The sequence below is a fragment of the Pteropus alecto genome, unplaced genomic scaffold (genome assembly GCF_000325575.1).
Source record: "Pteropus alecto unplaced genomic scaffold, ASM32557v1 scaffold87, whole genome shotgun sequence".
Classification (NCBI taxonomy): domain Eukaryota; kingdom Metazoa; phylum Chordata; class Mammalia; order Chiroptera; family Pteropodidae; genus Pteropus; species Pteropus alecto.
In genome coordinates, this window is record NW_006443225.1 from 20,912,389 (window position 1) to 20,937,896 (window position 25,508).

General features: G+C 45.1%; 1 protein-coding gene across 1 annotated transcript in view; it reads left to right on the forward strand.

Moving 5' to 3' along the window:
• Window positions 1-25,508, forward strand: part of RALYL (RALY RNA binding protein like) — a 174,916-nt gene that overhangs the window by 54,751 nt on the left and 94,657 nt on the right. The window contains exon 4 of the mRNA XM_006924101.1: window positions 24,604-24,633. Coding sequence (XP_006924163.1) covers window positions 24,604-24,633 — 30 coding nt within the window. The remainder of the gene's footprint in view (window positions 1-24,603; window positions 24,634-25,508) is intronic.

Here is a 25,508-nt window from a genome sequence, read left to right on the forward strand (position 1 = left end):
CCCCTTCGCGTGAGGTCCGGCTAGACAGCGAAGCGGACGGCAGAGGGCGCCAGAGGCCGCTCCTCCCGCGAGGCCGGCCGCGTTTGCCGGGCATCTCTCCCCCATTCCTCCTCTCATCCTTCGGTGAATTAATAACATGAGAAAAATCTAAAACCGTGGGGAGTAGATACTTACCAGACCTCTTCAAAAAGTGTATTTAAACGCTTCGAATTTCAAACGCGTGAGGACCGAAAATGTTTAATTCCAATGTTGTGTAATCATAAGATAAACATCTTCAATAATTTGGTGAAAAAAAAATTACATGCCTTACTCAAATATATATCCAGTGTATTTAAGTGAATCGTGACCTGTCTGAGTGTATTTGTGTGGACATGCATGCACACACAGATATCTCAATAATATTGGAATAGCTTTAAAAATATTATGCAGAGAATTCCATTCTGCCGTCTGGGGAGCTGTCCCCACCGGGCCCCCTCACGGGCAGGTGTAGTGACATGGTGCCGATGGCTCAGGCCGTCAATGCTCCTGGAGTTAAAAACCTCTCACAGTGACGTCTCGCTTTCGAGACCTCCCACCCTTTGTATTATTTTCATAAAACCGTTTCGTAGTTAGCACTATTCAGCCTTTTCTTAGCTGTACATGATAAGTGTGCATGTTTTTCCAAATCTTTTTCACATGGATTATATACGTGGAGTACGTGAATTTTTTAAACAACGAAATGCACTTAGAACAGTGCTGGGCGGCACAGAGAACACAGCGTAATTGTTGATGTTACTATTATTTATATAGTTAATATCATTAATATTGTTAATAGTTATAATAAGATTAATAATATATACAGAACCACCGCATTAGATCACTTATTTCTACACACAATAAGCATTACAGAAAATATGTGTGTTGCATTAATGAATTCTAATTATAAGGCAAATGGGAAAGTTTATCGAAACGCAGAAATGTACTTCAAACTCCGAGCTCTGGCAGCAGTTGAGTTTAGACATAGAAGCAAATGCTTCCCATGTAATAAACAGAGCGTCTGACATTTTTTCATCTGAAAAAGTTCAAAATGTCAAAAATAAGTGACAGAATATGTAAATTTGTCATTTGAAATATACTATGTAAATCGACAAAAATTAAGATCCCTATTGAAAATTATGACAGCTTCATAAAACATTGTTATATGAAAAATAGTTAAAAACAGAAATAGACATTTTAGTAGGAAGATGGGACATAAACGTAATCATTGAAGTAGATTTTGGGGAGCAAAGAAGGTGACCCATTGAGCCGGCCAGAGCTGAGAAGGAGCAGGACACAGAATTCTGTGGACGAAGCCTGGGGAAAAGCAGCTGGCTGACTGGATTAAGGTCATTCAAAAGCGTAGAGAACGCGTCTGCCAATCCTGAATCTCAGCAAATAAGAGTATTTCAACATTTTCCACACGTCTCTGCATAGCAGGCATCTCAGAACCTCTGGCGGCACCCTCACATTTGCACGGGACGTGAAGCTTGAACGTGTCCTTGAAGCTCTCGAGCCCGAGTGTCCCATGAGGTGGCAGTCCCCTGTGATGACCTATGGAATCCACCGGGCAAAGAGATTTGATGTCAAATGTGTTTCTACGAGTAGGTAGGACCTTGGACTACAATTTTAAGAGGAAGGGAAGATTTTACGTCTCTCTACCAAAGGAACTTTTGTTATCAAAAGTTAAATGTGCTTCTGCTTTAAGTCGCAGACCTGGCACCAGGTCGCGATGCTGGGTCAGGAGTAAGCGTTAAGCCGCGCCTTCCCTTCCCGCCCTGTCCCCATGGGCTCCAACACTCTGCTGTTGGACTTGAAAACGAATGTAAACATACAGACCTGCCCAAACTGAGTGTGAATGTCCTACAAATTGTGAATATTAAAGAAAGCATTACCTATGTATTTTTAAAATGCTTCGGATGCACATAAAATGGGTGAAACTCATTATGTCTTAACTTGCATTTGGTTGAAGGAATTCTTTGGGTTCAATCAATGGACCATCTTCCCACTGAATACCTGAAGTAGCCTGGAAGGTGTTCCCTTCCATTTTTCTGGACTCTGATTATAATTTGTGAGTGGAAATCATTCTAAAACACATAAGACAATGAAGAAATGTTTTACATGGCAAATTTTTTTTTTTTTACATAATGCTAAAGATTTTACATAACTCTGAAGATGATCTCAGAGCCCGCATTGGGAGAGCAAGAAATGTCCGTTGCTAACACTCTAAAGACAGATTTCACCGTACTTTTGAAGCGTGCTAAAAATCTACACGCTTCTACCAACCCAGCATGTAGGGACAAACCCAGAACTTGCTGTTTCAATGGCAGTTCCTTCTTCAAATTGTATAATTCGCGTTGGGTTTTCTTCAATCTCTTGTACCCTCAAAAACTGCCCAGAGCAGCGTCCAGTACACAGAAGTTGCTTATTAAATGTCTGTCTGTTCGTCCAAGTCGTTTTCTTTGATTGACAAACGAAAGAAAGAGCTCTCACAATGAAAATGTCCATACCGTAGATTAGTGAACGATAAGTTTTTAAGAAACCCATGCGCTTCTTAAATAAGCATAACTTCCTTTATATTCCGTTCAACGCCAACTTTAACTATTTTCCTTCTTAATGCATCTCTGCAAAGGGAGCAGTTGGCGAACTCCACGTGTGCTTCGAATCTGACCGTCAGTCCTTCGCACGCTTCAGGGTCATCTTTCCCAATTTCGTCTCGAAACCCCCTCGGGCGGTCGGCGTTGCCTCCTGCTCGCTGGACATCGGGATTCTGGAGAGCGCGTCTCTCCACGGCGGCTTCGCTTTTTCCCGCTCTCGGAATCTTCTCTTTCCTTCCCCATGGTGAACAAAACCGCATCTTCTTCCGCCGCCTGCCCTGGCTTCCCACCTCGTTATGGATTCCTGCCCGGGCCCGGGTCTGAAGAAGACACCGAAAGGACTTCGAAGAGCTTTCGTTTCGTTTTCGTACTTTTTTCTGCTTCACAGAGTCATTCGTCCCTGTCTCTGCCTGGCGCTCGACTCGTTTTGAGCACAGTGCCTGCAAGGCTGTCGGTGGTTTCCGATGGGACTGTCCCTCTCGAGGGGGTTCGGGAAGGAAGCATCGGGGCTCTCATCTTCCTTAAGATGATTAGGGGAAGGGAGGGAGTGAGGATTTCAATAATGTGTCCTCGCCAGGAAGCTCTGGTGTCTAGAGAGATGTCCATCTAACGCCGTGGGGCAAAGGGCGAAGACCTCGCTTTCCCCACGTGGTTACGGTATCGGAAAGGAGTTGCAGAACTTCTAGAAGCAGAGACCCTAGAGGTCTGACCGTTCAGAGCCCTTCGCCTTTCAGGCAATGACACTGAGGCCTGCGGGCGAGGAGACACCGCTGGGCCGCGCAGGTCCCAGGGCAGGGCGGGCTGTAGACCCGATTTATTCGTCCCCGACCACTGCTCTCTCTGTCCCTGCTACATCCTTCGACACCAGTCCAAAGGCCACTTGCTGTGCCGTCCTCTCCAGCCTCCCTGTGCCTTTCACGGGCTGGATCGTGCAGCCGGGCTAACTACCCAGGACGTGCAAGGACTGAGCAGGTGGTTCCTGTCACTCCTGGTTCTCATCACGACTGACTGATCCTGGCAGACGGGACCATTTGGCTTTTATCCCTAGCATTTTTTTTCTTTTTTTTTAGCGTATGCTGGGTACTCGAGAATTACGTGACAACAGTTCCCGTACGCCTGTTAGTGCGGTTCGTTCTTGCTTACTAGGTAACGCCAGAAATTCAAGATCACAGAATATTTGAGGAGACTTTCTTAAAGGAAACACAGTTCGACACCAGTTGGTCCTTAGAGTCAGTCTTCCTCATTTTTACTTAAACTCTGATTACGAGAAGGTGCGTGCCGATGTCTCAGAAGGAAAAGTAGACGTAAAGTTTGGCGCTATCTACTTTTAAGTAGCCTGGAGTTCTCAGGACATAAGTGTGCTTAGCTAAATATTTAAAACGAAGGGGTTTTAAGACTTAAAACACATAAGGTTTATCGTACTGCCAGTTCCGAACTGTTTGAGAAATATACGTTATACTGGAAGATTAGCAAATAAATAGCTCAGGAGAAAATTAACTTGCATTTTTCCATCAACCTTCTTAGATATGCTTAAATAACATTTATATTTTTAGTTATAATGTGACTTTTAATAACTTATGTGGTTTAAGAGATTTTAACGAAGTTCTCTTTTCACAAATACATACTCAAATATAACCATTCACCAATTCTATTGTTTTTCCACTAATGTTTTTACACTAATTTCTCTTAATAGAGGCTTACAAAACACCCCCTTAAATATCGTATGTAAGGGAACTGAATGGGAATTGCTTGATTCCCTAAATAGTAATCGAAAGTTCATTTATAACTACCAAAATTACCACCCAAAAGTTGAGGAATGTTTTTAAAACTAAACTATGAATTAAAATTTTAGCACTCGATATTTGACTTAGGGATCGAATATGTGACGATGTTCATGCCTCGGATACAAATATTATCAAATGTGAACATCTCTTGGCTTCTGAAAAGCCAGTTTTGTCTCCCTGTCAAACCCTTCATGTTTCGTGCTTACGAGCAGTTACGAATGTCTGTCTTTCCCGCCCCCCACCCCATTTTCCACAGATGCTACACTACCCATGACTTTCCATCGTGGCTTATGTTGGAGGATCTTTTCTTTAGGAAATAAGTGATAGGTGATTCTTTATGTCGCTTTTAGAATTTTTCCAATCTATGAAATCCCAGAGCTAAGGAATTACTGACTGAGACCTGTGGACATTAAGTTTGAGTTGCTTATGGTGTGATTACATTAGGAGTGTGGTTTATTCCTTCCTCCATGTAGTCTGAGACTTTGTTGAAGTCCAGATGCCAGAAATAGGTCTTAGTTTGTTACTCGAGTGTAAATATACAAACCTTGATCTCAGGCATAATACTTTTCATCCTTTGATTTTTTTTTTTTTTTTTTTGAACATGTCGCGATCAAAATCACGTCGTGATCAAAATCAGGTCCTAACCCCCTCAAATAGCATTTACTCAGGTGAACGAACCGATCCTACAGTGAGACATCCGAGCCTGTCTCACGGACTTTGGCGTGTCGTGTGTAGTAGCAGCTGCCTGTCACTGGGTCCCCACCCAACCCTAAAACAATGTCGATGACAAGTGGGGGACACAGAAATGACACAGGGATTACACACACCCCTCTCGAGGGGTGCCGGGTGCTCAGGCTCGATTACGTGCACACGGATAAGTGTGCCGAGCTGTCGCACTTGGAGGAACAATGCGGAATGACGGTCGCGGGGAAGCAGAAAATGTTCACGTCGGCGGAGACGTCAGAGTCAAGCCTCAGCAAGTGAAAGTAGAGAAGTAGACTTCTCAGTAGAGAAGTCTGTTCTTCTCTAGCTGCCAACGCCCCGGCTAAAACAAAAATTTATTAAACAGGCTGACAAAGAGTTACAAGTGTTGCATCAGTAAAATGCGTGGTCAATCACATAAGCCAATTATTTTCAGACAGTGCTAGATATAGATTGGAAATTATATAAGCCGTTAAACCTGGTCAAGGGTTGACTTATGACCTTCAAAGGAAAGAAAGTGTGGTAAATGTAGGCATAAGAACAGCGTACCTGCCAGGAAACGGTATTGTGTGAGGTCGAGAAGAAACAATTTGCCTATTCCTTTATGATCGCAACCAAATGTGTTTTTCAGAGACTTTCTGAATCAGAAAAGTGTACCTACAACATATTCTGCCTGGCAATTTAAACTGCTGATCAACCTGGAAATAGAAAAACATAAAGATTGCCTCTGCATGGAAAATGCTTAAAACCAGCAGTATTTATCGATATTTTCTGCAATAAAGGAAAATAAAAGAGGCAATTACTTCTGCTGCTTTCTCAGTTAAAGCTGTTTTTAAGGAAAACTCCTTAGAGCAATGGCTGACCTGGCCGGCAGGCGAGGTGACTTTTTATGACATTTCAATGTGCCTTCGGTGCATGTACTTCTAAATGATGAGCCTGAACTACCCTCCTTTTACCCACTTCCGATAGCATTTTGCAAGAAATAAACACATCCAGCACCAGCAGAAAACAAAACCATTTTCTGTTCCTCCGTTTACGGGAGCTGGGACTTCTCCAGATTGCTGTGGCTATAGATTTTTGGGAATGGTGCTTCAGAGCGAAGTCAAGTGATATTGCTTTTCTCTCAAATTACCAACCAACTGAAAAAAAAAATCATTACTTCCAAATTCCAGATTCCACCTACGTGGTAAGTTGTACGAGGGCAGCTGCTTTTTCGACTTTTTTACTTAAACACCGTCCGTCTGGGAAGGGCCCACCCCCGGTGGGCATGGCCGTGTTGTTGGCACTGTGGATTGCCTCCCACCCAAAGGGCCCCCTTGTCCTGTACAACGGGTGGTGGTTTTTAGTGCAAGCCAGTGACAGAGAATTTAAAAGAAAGATCAGAAAAATGGTTGGAATCCATTGAACGTGGAGATCTTTTCTTGAGTCTCTTTCTTATTTTCACATTTCGTCATGGAAGCTGATGCGGAACAAGCATTAGCACGCAAAAGAGGTAAGTAACGGCTCGCTTTCACCGAGTGCGGGATACCTGTGCCTGTCACGTTCCTTTATTCCATAAATATGTGTCGAGCACCCACCCTGTATCTGGTGGCACAGATGAAATTGGGAGCAGGAAGTGATCATTGTCCTCAAGAAACTTGTCATCAGATAGTAAAAGAGACCTGTGTGAAGCCATGATAAAGACTCGTGACGTGAATGACAAACGCACAGGCTCGTCCCAGGCCACGCTTTCCGGGGGAGCCGAGGGCCAGCTCAGTATTGAAGGACAGTGTGAAGATTTGCACGTGAAGATGAAGAGACATTCTTCTCGCTGACGGCGTGTGAACAGGTGTAGTGAGGGGAAGTAGCACATGTATTTAAGGGACTACAGAGAATTTGGCATCCAGAAGGTCGGGCCCGGTGAGGGTTAACGCTGGGATGGTGGGTTTAAAATGGAGAGAGATATTTACTTTCTTTTAGTTTTTTAAATTAAATTTATTGAGGCGACATTTAAACATTATCCCATATGTTTGGGAAGACAATCAAGAATTTCAAAGTTTCTGTGTAGCTCATGTGCGTATGTTCACATATGTGTCAGGGTAGAGTTTGTAGTTATGGGGGACACGGAAGCAATACAGAAATTATAACACCCTCGAATGTTGTCAGTTGCCACGGCTGTTGTTACAAATTACCGTGGGCTTGGGGCTTCGACAATATACATGCGTTTCCTCACAGTTCCAGGGACTGGGAAATCCAGGACCAAGGTGCGGGCAGGGCCGGTGACCTCCTGCGGCCCTGTCCCTTGGCTTTTAGGCAGCCACCGTCTCGCTGTGTGCTCAGGTGACATCTTTGCGCTGAGCTTCTGGGAAGAGCAGTCTCTCTGGGGTCTCTTGACCCTGATCCTGTCGTGGGGGCCCCGCCCACCTTCATCAGCTCCCAAAGGCCCCGCCTCCTAACGCCGTGGCTTTAGGGATTAGCGCTTCAGCGTGTGGATTTCGGGGGACACAACCGGTCAGCGCGTACACGAGAGAAAAGGGCTGTTGTCATAACGAAGGGAAAGGGTGACAAGCCTTGGGGCGGGCTGATGAGATACCGTGGAAAGGCGCCCAGAAGAGCAGTTGCAAGGGGCACACAGTGGGCTTTGGTGACCAGCTGGTGGGAACCGACGGGGAATAAGCAGTCCGGTCACCTCCATCGTCACCCGTCGGCTCCAGGGCGCTGGGCGAGGGCGCTAGCCACCTCCCCTGCACTCTGCCCAGCTCCCCCCGTTTTTCTGCTGCCTCCTCCGCTCCCTCGGGCATGATCCGCAGTTGCTTTCAAGGACCTGAGTCTGTCCCCGCTGGGGCGTCTGCATTTCAGCGGACAACGCAAGCGAGTGTAAGATGATGCGACCCCACACTCAGCCCCCCGAGCCGCGGCCGGCGAGGCGGCTCAGCCAAAGAAATGTTCGTAGGGGATTAATCTAACGTAGTCTATTACAAGTTAATAAAATAAAAGATGTGTTCTTACATGGATCCATTAAATCAATTAACATGCACTTATCAAATGCCTGCCATACGCATAATACAGTCTTTGGGTCTGTGATCCTGTTTCATTTCAATTCATTCCTTACAATTTGCAGCGCGTCCCCCGCGCCGAGTATTGTGGGCGCGGACTCAGAATGCTCGTGATGGGACACACCGAACGGGACGAAGACGTTAATGAAAAGCAACAATGTTATTGAATTCACTCGGCGATCCTGCTGATTGATTTCCTGATAGACACCAGCCTTGTTCCACACGGATGATCGAATTTATTTTAGAGTCCACTCCTTTGAGGACACTGCAGTCTAAGTTTTTCGTAAGTTACTGCTTCTAAGTGATAGATACCTTCTTCGGATGGAGCAGTCACAGGAGGAGATACAGAGTATTGTGAAAATGAGAACACGTGCTGTGTAGTCAGCAGAATCACCGACCCTCGTCAAACTCTGTGCAGTGCACGGTCTCCGGGAGCGTCTACGAAGTGTCCTACAGAAGTCTTCTGAATGCTTCTCCGAATCTCTGCAGACGACCCGCAGCGTCTCAGCGTTCTGAGCATGCGTTAACTCCCCGGCTGCCTCTGGAGGGCGCTGGTGGCATGGGGATCTCTGAGATGGTTATCCTGCCGACCGGCTCGTTGGAGGGCTGTCGTGTAGACCCTTCGATGCCCGTTTCCTCCCATCCCCCCATCTGCCCTTCGGCTCACATTCCTCGCTCCGCCCACTGTGGTACTTTACAGCTGAGGACAACACGAGAAAGTCGATAAGGCTGTACGGGTTAATCCTACGACTCTTTATTGGGACACATTAAAGAAAAAGCATTAAAATGCAGACGTGAGAATGCGAAGTATTTCACCTATTCATCTCTTCCCTCCCAAGGCCGTTGATTAACTGAGGAGCTTCTCAGTTTCCCATTGTTCTTTCCTCTAATAGAATAGTTCTGGATAAAACTCGCCTTCGTGTTTCAAATACTGTGTCATGTTCATTAGTGGAGGGTTAGTTTGGAAGAGACCTTGGAATCTTACCATCTAAGAACGTCAGGGGACAGAATAACAAGGTACAAATAAATCCAAATGCACGGCCAAGGATAAGATGCAGATAAAGTAAATTAGAGATTACTAATGTGAAAGAACAATCCTCTATCATCGTCTGCCATTCTCACATGTAAATAATAGAGACGATGCGATCAGTCTTTAAGCTCTACGGCCAGATATTAAATAATTAAAGCAAATCCAGGAAAACGAAGGGGAAGCGTGGATGGCGGAGGACTTGGTTTGGGGAGATAGCGTCTGTTATTTCATATATTTTTATAAATTGATCGGTGAAGCCCAGTCAGAAAGGCGAATCTACAGGGAGAAAAAAATGGCATAACTGCTTTAAAATGGTATGATGCCAAAATGCTTATCCCTGTAAAAGTGACCTTGGAGGCTAAAAAGAAAAGCGATCCAGCCCCTGGGAGCATTTACAGTTCTAACGTTTTTACGGGCAAGGGAAAGCACGGAAGATTTCCACATGGCTGGTGTTTATTAAACCTAAAAGTTAAAATTACTTTCTTCAGTTTTACTGGAGTACACAGATTTTGTATTGTTTGTCAGGATAACTTTATAAAAGATCCAGAAATGACAAATGTGCCCGCAGCAGACTGCTCCTGAAGGAAATCTAAAGGGACTTTGGTTTCTGTCACATGCAAAATGCAGTGTTCTGGGCTACAGGGAGGGTGCCCTCTATGTGTACATCTCTCTTGACATCGAATCTGGGACATTCTAGCCACCTCTGAAAGTACAGGTTACATTTTAGCTTTCTGAATCTCTTCGCTGGAGGAAAATTAAATTGTGCATTTTAATAAGAACAGTTTATAGTCATCATTAAGTAGACAGAGTGAAAGTGAATTGAGGAAGGGTATAATAAGATTCAAAAATGAAGAGTAAGACGTCCAGATTATTATCTGATTATCTCCCTAAGGAATTAAGCACAGCCCCATTTAATTTGAGGAAGATTAGTAGCAGACCTCCTCAGCTACAAATACAGGCATTCTCATCCCCTCAGAGTCTAGCGTGGAGACGGATAGATAGGCCCGTCGCAGAAGGATGCCCCAGGCGCTGTGACAACCACCGACACAGCAGCTCTGACTCCTGAAAGGAAGGGGGGCAGGGGGAGATTTCACACAGAACGAAGGAAGCACAAGCAGATCGGCGATCAGAATCAGTGGGGTGGGAAAATGCCTTCTCGCTTTGTCGTGCACGTAGATGTGAACATCTGAATAGAGCGAGATGTTAGTGGATCAAAGGCAGTGAGCCCAGGAAGGACGAATGTCAGGATCGCACTGGGTTTCTTCCCAAAATGCAGGTCTGGCGCAACGTTTGAAAATCAAGCAAAACATTTTAGAATAACGGAGGAAGAAATCACATGCATCAGCAGCAGCTGCAGAAAAAGATTTGACCAAATTCAACGTCTAAACATGTTAAAAACTCTTGGAAATAGAAGGGAATGTCTTTAATGTAATAAGGAGTTTCTGAAAATAGAAATAGACGCATACAAGAGCAAGGTCATGCTTAGTGGGAAATTATGGACACTTTTTGCCCTGAACTGGAGAGAGAGAAAGCGATGTCCACTCTCACCGCTCACATTCAATATTATGCACTGAGGTGAGAGCCATTGGAAAGGAATAAAAACTATCTCTACAGACAACTGGAGTGACACATAAAAAATCGAAAACAGTCAAGACCGATTTATTAGAATTAGTGTAGCAATTCTAAAATGTCAATATACAACGTCAGATGTATTCTATGTACCATCCAAAGCCATAAATATGTAGAAAACAAAATTCTAAAGGAACATCATCGAAAATAGCTTTCAAAATTTCCAAAATTTCAGAATAAAGCTCATCGAAGATGTGGAAGGCCTCTACACCAAAACCTGCAAATCCTGGTCGTGGATTTGAAGACCTGCTATTATGGTATCATTTCTCACTAAATTAATCCGTAGATTCAGTGCGGTCCTAATCGAAGTCCCAGTAGGTTTTAAAATGAAAACTGACCATCTTATTCTAAAATTTAATGTCGAACATACGAAAGACTAATAACATAAAAACACTCTCGAAGCAAAAAAAAAGAAAAAAACGGTAGACTTATCGCACTAGATATCAAGACTTGGTATTGTATAAAGTAGCAATAATTAAGGCGGCGTGTGTGATAATGCCACAAGCCTAAACCACCAGACAAATGGGACCGAATACAGAATCCAGAAGAGATTCACGCACACATGGACCATCGATTCATAATGACGGTGACATGGGACCACGGTAGAGAAGAGATGGGCTTCTTACACTGTGTGGGATAAATTGGGACTCCATCAGTATCGACGATGACACAAAATGCTAAAAAAAAAAAAAAAAAAGCACTAATCTTGACCCTCTACTTCACACCATGCAGAAAAAATTATTTTCCATTGAGTACGAAAATGATAAAACTTCTAGAAGTAATTGTAACAGCTTATTTTCATTATCTCGGTGAGTGCAAAGCTTTCTTAAAGATACCAGAAAATAATAACCACAATAGGAAAAAAATTGAAAGATTGAACCTCATTAAAAATAAGAACTTGTGTTTATCAACTGCATTATTTAGAGAGTGAAAAGCAAGCCACAGTGTGGCATATATACATATGTATGAGAAAGGATTCCTATTCAGAATTTGCAGAGAATTTCTACAAATCGAATTGAATGGAAAAAAAAAAAAAACCCTGAAAACTTAACAGAGAAATGGGGAAAAACTCGAAATAGCACTTTAGAAAAGAGGATTATACAAATGAACAAAAACACAGCTGTTTTCAACCTCATTAGTCACTAGGGAAATGCAAATTAAAACTACAGTGATATATCAGTAACACCCACCTAAATGATTAAAACGAATTTACCGACGAATGCCAGCAAGGACATGGAGCTCCTGGAACTCCTGTGCATTGTTGGGGAGAGTAAATTGATCCACTTTGGAAAACATTATATCTCTACAATAATTAAAGCAGAGTCTTGGTCGTGTCTAATAAGGCCGATCATACATTACCTTATGAATGAGTAATTCTACTCCTTGCTGTAAATATACACTCCCTAAAAACGAATATATGTGTTTACCGGAAGCCTCACACAAACATATCTCTAATAGCCCCACACCAGAAACCACCCAGAAGCCCGTCGGCAGAATGTGTCCACGCTCCCAGACACCACGCAGGGGACGGCAGTCCCCACACCATGTTTAAAGTCACAAACATAATTTTGAGCACAAGAAGCCAAATACCAGTGTACACGGGGTGTGATTCTATTTGTATGAAGTTCAGAAACAGATAGAACTGGTTTACGGTGTTATTAGTCAACATTCCGGTTAACTGTGGGAAGAGGCAGGAAGGGGTCGGCGTCTGGATGTGGGTGCTGCGTGGACAGTGCGTCCCCTTCATGCGTGTATCAGGCCCTGCATCTGCCCTCCGTACTCGTCAGTATAAATTTTCCGCACGTGAGAATCACACACAGAAGTGTCACCTGGACTTTGGCATCATGTGTTCAGTCACTGTCTGTCCAGCTGAAGTTGTAAACTATAAAATTTTTTTTTACTTAAAGCATAGTTGGCATATTATATTACCTTGGTTTCAGGCGGACAGCACAGTGATGCCATGTATATACCTACCTACCGCACGGGGCGATCACCGCGGTGAGTCTGGTACCGCCCGTCGCCATGCAGAGTTACTGCAATGTCACCGACGATGTTCCCGGAGCTGTACTTTCCATCCCCATGACTCGGTTCCTTTATAACCGAAGGTTTGCACCCTTTATCTCCGTTTTATTTTTTTTGCGAATAGAGACGAACTCTTGTGCAATCCACTGGTACAATTCCCGTGGATTTAATTAATTCAGTGGAAGCCGTCAGACATTTTGAAGTGGAGAGAAACATGACAAGATTTTTGTTTGAAAAATGTCATCGCCGTGATCAGAGGCCTTTCATAATCTCCTCTGGCATTCTAGTTGGACCTCTCGTGACATCGCTGTCTCCGGCCCCGTCGCCGACGGCGCGTGTGACGCACGGGCTCCAGCATCCATCCCGGCCTCTTCCCACATCCCTCTCTCTGCCTCGGGAGCCGGGAGCTGAGAACGCACAGCGCGCGCCATCTGTTTTGCCGAGGAAGGTTGTGGCGGGCACCGCCCGGTTCCGGAGCCAGCTCCTGCTCCCTCCTCCTCAAGGCGTGTCATCTGTAGCGATGGCATTGGTGCCACGATCGCAAAACAGACACGACCGGACACTGGACGGCGGCTTCTTGGGCCCGGGCGGGCAGCGGCGCCCCTGGCCGCGCAGCTCCGCGGGGCAGCTTGGAGAGCCACCGAGGGAAGCGCAGGGTAACGCCGATTCCCTCGAATTTCTCTCTGCGGAAGGTGCCGAGGGGCGAACCCGCTGTCTGCAGCCGATTCCTGACCGGCCGGAAGAGAACTTGGTCAGCATCCCACGGTCAGGGTCAGGGGTCAGAGCTGAGTGGATGAGCAGCTCCCGCCTTGTTCTGTGATTAGAGGGTCATCCCGGCCCTCTTACCTGTTGTCGTGCGGAACAGGACCTGGGAATTAATCTGTCCCTCGATTCCATCACTCGATTCCATCACTGCAGGCTTGAAAACTCTCAGGTAACTCTCTCCACCTTCGCCGAGTCCAGCATCCTCCTCCGCGTCGTTGTCAACAGCAGGGTCCGCATGACAGAAGCACCCCGTAGGTCACCGCACCCCTGAACAGCGAGTCCTTGCAGATGTCACTCACTTTCGCCCCCTGGCCCATCACGCCAGGTCGCCATATCTGCCCTGGGCTGGCAGAGCGGCAGGTGCAGGATCTGGCATGCTCCATCTGATTAGAATTCCAGTGACCGTTGTCATCTTAATCTGAGTAATGAATAATTGGAGTATGATGACAAGTGGGTAACCAACAACGCGAGAGCAACTTCTAGCGACGTTATTTGTCGAATGCCAGTTGTGTACCTGCGTCCCTTCAAACATCAGCAAGCTCCCACCAGCTTTCCACGGACCTCAGCCTCTCCCACTGGCGCTTCATGGTCACCTGTGAGTCTATCCCGCATCAGCACCCCTGATGCAGCAGCCGGTCACACAGCCTCGGAGAAGGGCGAGCCCCTCACCGTCGAGGGCCACGCTCAGGGCTTCAGACTTTACAGAATATGTTCTTCCAGAACATCCCTCGGCGGATGTCCGTATTCCCCACTAAATCAACGCGACATGACCACATCATCTGGATGGCACGATGCACATGCACAGAGCATATGTATTGGATCTACCAAAAAAAAAAGTGAAATTAATATAATTTCAGTGAGGGATCATAGACAGAGTCTTAAATTTTATAATAAAGAATTAGGTTAATCTAATCTGGGGGGAAACGTGGCTATTTATGATACTGGGGATATATGCCACCCACCCCATCAAAAAATAGCAAAAATAAACATAAATATTTGTTCTCACTGAATCAAGATCAGGTAGTTAGAAGCGGGTGTCTGAGTGCCTTTCCTGTTATACTGTTTTCTTACAAACATTTATTTTAGTAGTCTTAGAAGTTGAGAGCCAAAGGTTTTTAAAACTGAATAATCACCTTTTCGCATGCTATATTTGTGTTTATGTTTTGTGAGTCCCCAATGATGCGTTTAAATATTTATCCCACAGTCCATGTGGGCTTTCTAGAGCTTTCCAAGGCATGATTTAAAGATAACAGGATATTTAGTGTTCGCCCAACTGAAAGAGACAGTTAGGAAAATAAAATTTGAGACTCTTTTTTTCCACCTCGAGCGCCTGTTTCTGCATCCAAAGGCCACTTAAGAAAATATCCAAAAATGGTTTTTATAACGGTAAAGAGAACCAGGAAGGTCATTTACATGTTTCCTGTTCCTGCACTGCCGTGCTACCGATGGCAAGCCCGGGGTGTATTCGGATCGTCGTCTTTGAATACACGTGCGAGGTCAAAGACCATCCCGGTGGTTTGAAGCCCATGAGCGGACACAAATGCACAGAAAATGAGGATTCGTGCCAGATTCCCAAAATGCCCTTGGGCGACGCGATGCTAAATTATACCTGAAAATTCAGTCTCTTCACCCCGGCAGGCTGAAGTAGCTCATCAATGTGATAATTATAACTAAATACGAACAGGAAAGGAATTTGGAGGCCGGGGCTGCTGCGGCTTCTAATTTGCAGATGGGATGAAATGAACGGTATTAATATGCACTTCAGATATCTTATGCGCGTTTTATATTGGAAACGATTGGAAATTTTTGAGTAACAATTTTTAATATTATCATTAGAAACCAAAATATGCTGAATGGAACCTATACATGGAAATTCACACTTAGCTGGTATGTTTTAAAAGTCCGTAATGAATCACACACCTTAATGTTGGTCGTTGTCCACTTTAAATATTATGTTTTCATACTGTGAACAAACCACCATATTGTCTAGCCCTATATTTGCAAGATTGTGTGTGTGTGTGTGCGTGTGTGTGTGTCTGTGTACACTTAGCTTTCCGGCTTAATTATATCTATTTTTAGTTGGAAACTTTCTCCAGGTCATTCTAACCCACTTGATTCATTTCCATGAAGAACATTCTCCAAGTCCGTGCTGGACTTTAGGTTGGTGCTAACACATCATGTGCACTGATTAGGCTCCTATTCTGCCGCTACATAAGTGTCTTTAGGATCCTTGTCAGTGAACCCGTAGAATCCTTTATTGGGCGTGCGAGGATGAGTGGGTATCGGAACGCCCTCGAACACGCTTTGGTATCCATGGGTCATGCGTATAGAATGCTGACGAAAGCCTGGCACCCCGTGTGACGCCCTAAGGAATGGCTGCTCTTAATTTGGCTCCTCTGAACACGCACGGTGCTCCCTCCCCGTGACGAGTTCCGGCAAACAGCGTGTCCTCGATGTCAGCGCGTGGCTGGTGACATCCCAGTAGCCTTTGACGGCGTCTCCGCCGGCCACCCAGTGCACCCCCTCTTCCTGCAGCCCGCAGGCCACACTGGCCCAGCTGCCGATAAAGTGAATGCTCGCGACAGAACTGCGTCGGGCCCTCCGCGGCCCCCCAGCGCGTGCCATCTCTGGCCGTTTGGGGAACGGCCATTCTGCCGGGCGAGGGCGGCGTCTCCCTGGGGCTTTGGTTTGCATTTTCCCGATGTTGTCGCGCGCCCGCCGGCCGTCTGCGCGTCTTCTCTGGGAAAGTATCCGTTTAGCTCCTCTGCCACTTTCTACTCAGATCGTTTGTTCTTTTTTTTTTTTGGTAAATATTTCCTCCCGCTCAGTAGGCCGCCTTTTCGTCTCGCTGCTGGTTTCCTGCCTCGTGCGGAGCTGTCAGCTCCATGCGGTCCGTGACTTCTGCTTTCGCTGCCTTTGATTTCAGAGTCAGATCCAAAAAATCGTCGCCAAGGCCGATGTCAAGGGTTGAACCCCCCACGTTCTCTTCTAGGAGTTTTATGGCTTCGGGTCTTATGTTCGAGTTGGTTAAGCCATTTCAAGTTCATCGTCGTGTATGTGTAACGTAGCCGTATAGTTTTATTCTTTTGCATGCGGCTGTACAGTTGTCCCAATGCCATTTATTAAAGAGACTGTCCTTGCTCTGTTGTATATTCTCGGCTCCTTTGCCATAGATTAATTGACCGTACATGTGCGGGTTTATTTCCGGGCTGTCTTTTCCGTCCCATTGACATATGTATCTGTTTTTATGTCAGTGCCATGCTGCTCTGATGACTATGGCCTTGTAGTATAGTTTGATATCAGGAAGCATGATAACTCGAGCTTTGTTCTTCTTTCTCAAGACTGCCGTGGCTACTCGGGGCCTTTGGGGTTCAGCCCATTTCCTCCCCACTGTTCTGGCTCAAAGTTGCCCCCCTCCCCTATACGCACACCCCCACTCTCCTCTCCTCTTCCTTCCTGTCCTGCAGAAGGCACCCTCGAAGTTGGCTTTGATTCCTCGGGTATATCTGAGGTCCCCAATTTTGATGGTGTAAAGCCCGCCAGGACCCAAGCAACGAGGCCCAGATATACCGTTCGGGAGTAGACGCTTTATATGCACTGAGGTGAGCAAGGTGATGTAGGAAGGGGTCGCTAAGGTGGCCGTTCCTGACGGACCCTCGGGAGGTCCCCCTGGTATGAGGCTGGGAGGGCGGAGTTGGCCTAGTGTTGGTGAGAACAAGTCAGGTTATCTGTCCTAACGTGGATCCGTGAGTGTGTGATGATGGGTAAGGCTACCTGCGTGGTTGTTTGATAGTGAATGAAGTTAATTAAATTGTTCCATGGTCTTTGCAAAAACCATTCAGATTAATGTGAATTTTAATGAAAAACTAACAATGTAAAAAAGTACAAATTTAATTGTACTTTGAAAAGATGAAATGAATACCATTTGTGTGACCGTGTCAGAAGGCTATTGCTGACTAATAGTCATCAATGACATTTATTTATGTCATAAATATATATAGCGCATGTGTCAGACAGACACTGTATTAATTTTGATTACAATAGCTTTCATGGGTTATCGGTCTTATGCCATAAGTAACTTTTATCATTATTATCATTTTAGTCAATATAAACTATATCTTCACACCTGTGAGTATATACAATTTCATTCAAATCGGTGAACTCACTGAAATTAACCTCCAGACCAAAAGATAATTGCAAAATCACAAATATTTGCATTAAGTAAGAAAATGACGTCAGTCAATGAGCATGAATTTGGCTATTGTCCGAATTCGGTGAAAAATTGTCTATGGTGTATAGTCTTTATCATTTAAATTTGGTTATAGAAAGTCATTTATTCAAGCAAGTATTCACCGAGAGCCTACCTAGTGCCAGGCTCTGATCCGACCTTGGACAGGCATCTCTGAGGAAAAGACAGCCCGGTCCTCAGGAAGCTTATGTTCTAACAGGCAGAGACAGACAGGCGAAAAACAGACGCGCAGACACGACTATTTCGGGTCATTATAAAGTGCCGTGGAGAAGAATTCGGCAGAGAAGGTCCTGTGAGATGTGAGGTGGCTTCTGGGTTAGTCAGAAAGGGCTACTTATTTTATTTATTGAAATATTTTCATGTCACCATTAGAGAAAACACAAGGAAAGCTTTTCTGGTGCCTCATATCGTGTGTGGACAAATTCAGTGAGATGGGACCACAGTGACTTTGACACGGGGTCTGACTGAGCAGCGCAGTCGTCAGCCAAAAGTCGGGGAAACCGGACGGGAATCCTCTGAAACCTCCTGATTTCTGTGATTATGACATGTCATCACTCGAGGACGAAGCTGTCTGACACGGGAACGGTCCTCCCGTGGAGAGCGATGTGGGCATGGTGTCCCCCGCTGTCGGCGAGCAGCCTGCCTTCGCTGGCTCTGGACTGTGGCGTGGGCAGCTGCAGGCATCTTCTGCTCCGGGCCGGGAGGGACGTGGGGCTTCACACTCCACCAGGAAGTCAGGGTGCAGGTCCCCACTGCCGCATAACCCCTCCTGGATTTTTCCACATTCCAGGCACTTCGGGGTGTTTGCCACCCTCGGAGCAGAGGGGACCAGACAGGAAGGCAGCCCCTGCACTGTCCCATGGAGGTGACACTGAGAAACACGTGCAGACCAGGGTGTGCCCCAAATTCTGTGAAAATAGAGGGCTCGGGACCAAAGCGAGGTAGCGGGGTGAAGGCGGGAGAAGGCTGTGTGGAAGCTTCTCGCAGCGGGGCAGGGTGCTGGCACATAGTAGGCACGCACTGAGCCCAAGACCCGCCTTGCGCCCCCCGCCCCCAACAAGGCCCGGGGGTGTCATGTGAAAACACGCAGTTCCCGCTTTGCCTACGAAGTCGTCGGTCTCAAGGAACAGACGAAACTAAAAGTGATCATTGCTTTAATGACTGGACAGTGCAGCGAGAGCTCAGGGAAGGAGAGAGAATTCAGCCGGTTTTCACAATAAAACACAAATCTAAACGTACTCGAGTGGCTAAAAGACATAGGGCCCAAAGGAGAGTTTTCAATACCGGTAAATATCAAGCAAGGGGTTTTCTACATATGTTTCAGATGCAGATCTCAGCTGTGGTGTTCTCGCCGAACGTACGAATCCGCTCTTAATTGCACGTCGCCCCAGGCTCGGCCCCTGAGTCGTGCAGGCTTCATTGGAGAGCCTCGCGGATGTCAGCCCGGCCGGGGGAGGTGGAGGCGGCACAGTGTTCTCCGGCAGATTTGCATTAGATGGAGTAGTTTCGGGCGTAACGTCTCCCCTGTAATTTTATGAGAATGGTATTACCCTGGATTTCACTGTGCGATCGCTGGTTACCTTCTGTCAGTGAGCGAGTCTTACTGCAAAGCAGGGGCATCACCCGTCTCTTTGTCTCCGTGGGCAAAGCGGTGACTTCTTAGAAAGTCGGATTTTCTCAGAATGACCATGTACAGAAGCAAACGCAGACATCAGAGATGTAAGTAAATTCTGACCCAACTTTTCCATGGGACTGCGGTGGGAGAAACACACCCGATTTATTAAAAGACTAACCAGGACTTCTTCAGACACATCCCGGGAGCAGAAAGGGCATTGTAGCTTTTCTCTCCTAACCTTTATCTTTTTCCCAGCTACATGCTTGCAAGACGTTGTGGGGAGAGAGTGGGCATTTCCCTTGTTACTATGGAAACCCTTAGAAAGGTTTGCAAAATCAAAATCAACAGCGAAACAGATCAAATGCAGTGTCGGTCTAGCTCAGCATCCTTCATTCAGGCACGAGCACAGAAGGCTGGGCTCGCTCGCTCGCTCGTCTAGAAGTGATTGATCTTCTTTCCTGGAAGTCCATTGAAAGGTTTGGGAGGGGAGCCTGAAACTTCTGTTTATTCACCCAGTTTCAGTGATAACTCTCGGAGGAAATGAAACAGTTCAGAATGGACGGGGAGAGGTAATTGTGCACGACAAGCTGAATATTTAACAGGATATTCATTGCTAAACTTCTTGGTCCAGAGCCTGTTCCTAAGAGAATTCACTACAGGCACCATCTCAAAGGGTTAAAAGGGGTCCTCCATCTGTCATCTGCCCTGAAGGGACCGATTCTGACGGAGATGGAGCAGCATAGTCACCCCGGCCGAAAGTCCAGAACAAAGGTGATTATGGGACTGGGAAAGCCACTAGGATTTAGCTAAAAATCAGAGTCTGATAATAAAACTGTTTTATGGCAGAGCAGTATGCCTGTCACGAACAGCCGGCCGACGAAAGCTTCCTCTAGAAAGCACAACTCTTTACCACTTTATCTTCTCTATTGTCTCAGAGAAGCGTTGCCCGGTGTGTCCTGTCACCGACCCTATCCACCGTCTTAGACAGGTGACTTGTTCTGTAGTTGAAGGCGACACTTTCTATTCTTCCTTCTGAGGTCCTCAGATGCTATCAGATACTTTAAAACACAGAAGAACCGTCAGCCACAATTACTGTGTCAGACGCCAAAGAATGACAGAAACATGCTGTTTTTTGAGTGTGATAATGTACCCTTTGGTCCCTTTGTCACCTGCAACCTGAACGCTAACATTTCTCTTGTTCGAAGAAGTTTTATGCACCAGAGAGTGTGCTCGGAGGGCTAGGGCTGCCAGCCAGGTTTAAATGCCTGATTTGCCTTTTGATGCCTTTTCTTTCTCGTGCCTGAGAAACGACACATGGTAACGGCTACGTGTCTCTTATAAATATGATTGGTACAAAGTACGGATCTACTGCTGATTACTTCCATGTGATTTCCTGGTTCGATTGTGAGTCTCGATGCCGCACGCACTTGAACCATCTTTCGCCTTTGCTTCTGTGTCTTTATACACCCCCCTCGTTTTTTTTTCTATGCGGGTGATCATCGCCTTAATGCACATGGCAAATAAAAGACTCACGGAAAAATCATAGCGAGTCTCCCCCCTAAACTGTGCTGGCTGAGGTCTGCGATTAAACAGCAGGAAGAAACCGTAAGGCAAGTCGGGAGATGTATAATTACCCAGCCATGCACACGGCGGGGTAGCCAGAGCGATGTCGCGTGAAAAAAATCTAATGTGTTACTTATGTTTAATTGTGTCAGTCGGCTGTATTGTGGTGCATTAACTGTTTCTATATTCAAATCATATAAAATATGAGAGAGCGGGAATGTAACAAAATTAAAGTATAAAGAACGCTTGGCAATAAAAGCAAATAGACTCCTTAAATGAATTTCTATCTTACGCTGATAATATTTGCAAAAAGTGGAATGTACTAGAATTGTTTGCTGTCCACTGGGTATATAAAAATATCTGAATTATCCCATCATCAGAATCCAGTGCAATTGCATTTTCAATCATATCTTTTATGCGTGTTTTCATCTTGGAAAGGCATAAACTAACCCAGAGGCAGCCGTAATCCAATTAAGGCAATAATTGCACACTTAAAATCTCAGTGTGGGAAAGAAGGAAAATGTTCTCATGACTTGCTTTAAAATTGAAAAAGTATGCGCGTAACTTCCTCATCTTCTCATGCCATAAAGATTTAATCTAATGTCCTCTGGAAAGAATAATGCCACTTTCTTTGAGAGAAGCGGACGAGAACAGTAAGAGAGCCGAGCCATCTCTGCCAGGGGTTCGCACGGCGACACAGGTGCCGCAGGCACACCTGCAAAACCGTCGGAGGTGTGCATCGCACTGAGCGCTTGAGAATTCCTGGGGCCTTTGAAACCCGGTCCTCACTCCTCTGTAGGTTGGTTGTTTGTAATTTCCCGTAAGGGAGGGGGCGGGGAAGGCAGAGGACCCCTGCCTGCGTCTGATGGAAAACAAAACAAGTGTAGTTCATTCATCGCTGAACTTACAGGTGCATAATGGTACAGAATTTGCGGAGTGATACTGAAAAATGTTAGCATATCTCAGACATCGAACTGGCCAGAGCTAAACAGGGAGAAACCACTTTAAGAAACTCTAATAACTGGAAACCTGTTCTGACAGATTAGTTTGAGGCGGACTCATTAGTACAAATAACTTTTCCTTTAGAGTTTACATATGGACTTTTTTCACGCATTATTACATCATTCTATTTATTAAAGTGTGCCGTTTATGTTTACTTTTTCAAAAACTCCCATTATGTCTAAAACAAGGTATACCTGTAAACTCCCTTGCCGGAATGCCAGATGACCTTGAGAAAATCTTTTTAAAAAACAAACAAACAAACAAACAAACAGAGATAAAGTCTTAAAGTTGAATATGTTTTTGAGTCTTACACAAAAACTAGAGTAGGGTCTACATGATATTAAGATATCAAATTGTAAAAATAGCACAATCCCCAGACCGCAGCTAAGAAAACGTTGTCCATCTAATTTTATCTTATTTCACTAACTAGGAACAGATACTTTTTTCTTGGTCGCTGCTGATATGCTTGGGGGACCTTCCCCACCTCCTTCCGGGAACACTTGAGGTCGCTTCGGGAGCATGAGCACGAGCTGTCACCGGTGCTCTGCCCGTCATTTTGGCCGGCGTCTGCTCCCTCTGTGGGTTGCCTTTTCTTCCATAGCTTTAGCGGACTGTGCGGAGATGCTTCGGAGGTGTCTTCCGTCTCTGACCCCCGGCACTGCCATAGCCCAGACCTCCTCACGTAATTCCCCTCCTCAAAGATACTGGATGGTCCCCGTGGCCTGGACGGTGGCTCTGGGCTCATGCTCAGATCCATGTCACATGGGTGTACTGCAGGAGGCACTAGAATCCATACGACTATTCATCATTGCCTGGATGATGATGAAAAACATATGTATATGCTCCCATGGGTATGTCATATACACACATACTATTTTTTTGGTTCTAAAATGGTATGTTTAATTTAAAAACATATATATATATAAAACATGGTACTACATTTCTGATCATTCTTAATGCCAGTTGTTTATATTTTATTTTTAAAAAGCTATCACAGAGGACATCATTATGTTTCAATGCTTTAGAAAAGTGTCCTCGTAGTCACAAATGTGGGGAAGCACTAGACCGAAAAATCAGACACAACCCTTGTCACACGGACATGGTTACTCGCTGCTGCTTCCTTCTGAGGCCACGCGTCCTGGGCGTCATTGGGCTGCGGGATTGTCCCCAGAACTCACCTACTCTCCTCCGTCCCGCACACCCTCCTGCTGGCAGGTGGCCTTCGCCAGCATCGCCGTGTAGAGACCCCGGCCCTGGCCAAGGTCTCGCTCCAGCGTCTCACCCTTCATGCCTGTCTCTCCCAGTTCCTACTCAAATTTATCTTTCCCTTCTCTTTCCAGATAATATAGTGTAACCTTTTCTTACTTTCTATGTTTTGGATTATACATTGAAAATTATGTTTATTCCACTATTCTCTAAGATTTTTTTTCATTCGAGGTCCATTTATTCTTGTTTAAAGCATTCTCAGTGCGTAATACAATGCTTTGCCCATAACAAGCTGTAACTGTCTAATGAAGTTGATCACTTAAACAAATATTTACTAACCACCTGTAACGTTGCTTTCCAGTCACTGCTCTAGTGCAGTGACCATAGCAATAACCAAAGCAAAGTTCTGTTGAGGAAAGGAGAATAAATGGCCATTTTCTACAGGGTAGACAGAAAAAGCCAGTGAGGAAGGTGACATTCGATCACACACCCAGAGGAAATGAGAGAGCAAGCTCTGCTTCTCCCTGGATAGTTCCAGGCATAAACAGCCCGTGCTAAGTCCCCGAGGTACGTGGGATATTGGAGGACCACCCAAGAGGCAGCAGGTAGAGTTCATGAAAAAACCTGAGGTCAAAAAAGCATCAGGGGTATTGAATGGGTAGAATAAGACAGAATTAAAGGGAAGAGTATAATTTATTTGTAACTGAATTCACATACGATATCTACCTACTTTTAAGCAACACTATCCATACTTCTGAGTGACTCATGAAATAATTTTTTTTAATAAAAATTTTAAATCATTATACTTCGTAATGGCCATCAGACCCCATCATTAATTCAAAGAGACTCAAACTGAGCTCATCCAGAGGCCAGAAAGGTATTATTTGAACAAGAATATTTTCTGATTTATCTTCTTTTAAATATCCTTATATTTATGATACAGTAACCCTCTCTATCGTTAAAAATCTTGCTGTGAGAAAAAAATAAATCCATAATTTGATAGAATTGTTGTAAGACTTCTCAAGGCATTGTCAGGAAGAAGCAAGACTGCCACCAGTCTGAGTCAGTGTCCGACTGGTGTTTTAGTGGTCGAGATGGACAACAGTTTGATGTCCTGTGGTCGCTGGAACGTGAGTTGTCATAGCTGTCCATCTTCACTATATTCTACCTTCTACAGATCTTTACTGAAGTATTTCTTAAAATTCTTTATTACCAATTAGATAGCAAAGATAAAAATTATTATTCAAAACAAATCTATATATAGATACCTTAAGTAATTGTGAAGATGAAACCAAATTATATCATATCTCACATGTTGACATTATTCATTGCAGAATCAGTTGAAAAGCCATATGATCTAAGCTTAAACTGTGTTTTTTTAGTTTATAGTAAAAAAAAAAAAGATTCGAGGCTTTATAGGTGAGCGGGGCTCTCCGGGGGACACTGTTAAAATTCAATCCTTGATTTCTCTATTATTTTTTAATTTGTTTTTATTTTTCGGTTATAGTTGACATACAATATCCTATGACTTTCAGAGGTACAACCGAGTGGTTAGACATTTATGTAACTTAGGACGTGATCACTACGATAAGCCTGGTCCCCGCCCGGCATCATGAGGAATGATCACAGTCTTTCTCACTGCACCCCGGTGCCGCACAGCACACACCCCCACGGCTGTGTCGTAACGGCCGCTCTGTGCTTCTTACCCCCTCGGTGTCTCTGTTGTCAATGCTTGCTGGGAACTCTGATCTGGCATCTGAAACTTCTCCAGTCCTTCTGTGAAGTCTGTCACATGAAGTCTCTAGCTGGTGTGGACGAGGGCCTGTAACTTCTCCTCCATGGAGCCATGTCTCCACGGAGATGGAGTCACGTGGTCTGGTTGAGCATGCTCGGCGGGGCCCTAGTGGCCAGCTCGGGGGCAGAGATGCACGAAGGCTGGCTGACAGCACCCCCTAGGCACGTCGGTCTGCCTCACGTCCTTCAGCATTTGCTTTGCTTTTGTGGGCTCCAGCCTGCGACTGGTCCTGATTGCGAGGAAACTTATTCATTCTCATATTCATTCTGTCTGTCTGTCTGTCTACCTACCTACCTATCATCCATCCATCCATCCATCTATCTATCTACTTACTATCCATCTTTCTATCATCCATCCATTCATTTATCTATCTATCTACCTATCATCTACCTATCCATTCATCTATCTATCTATCTGTCTGTCTGTCATCTATCTATCAATCATCTCCCTACCTACCTACCTACCACTCATCCATCCTCCACCTTTTTATCTACCTACA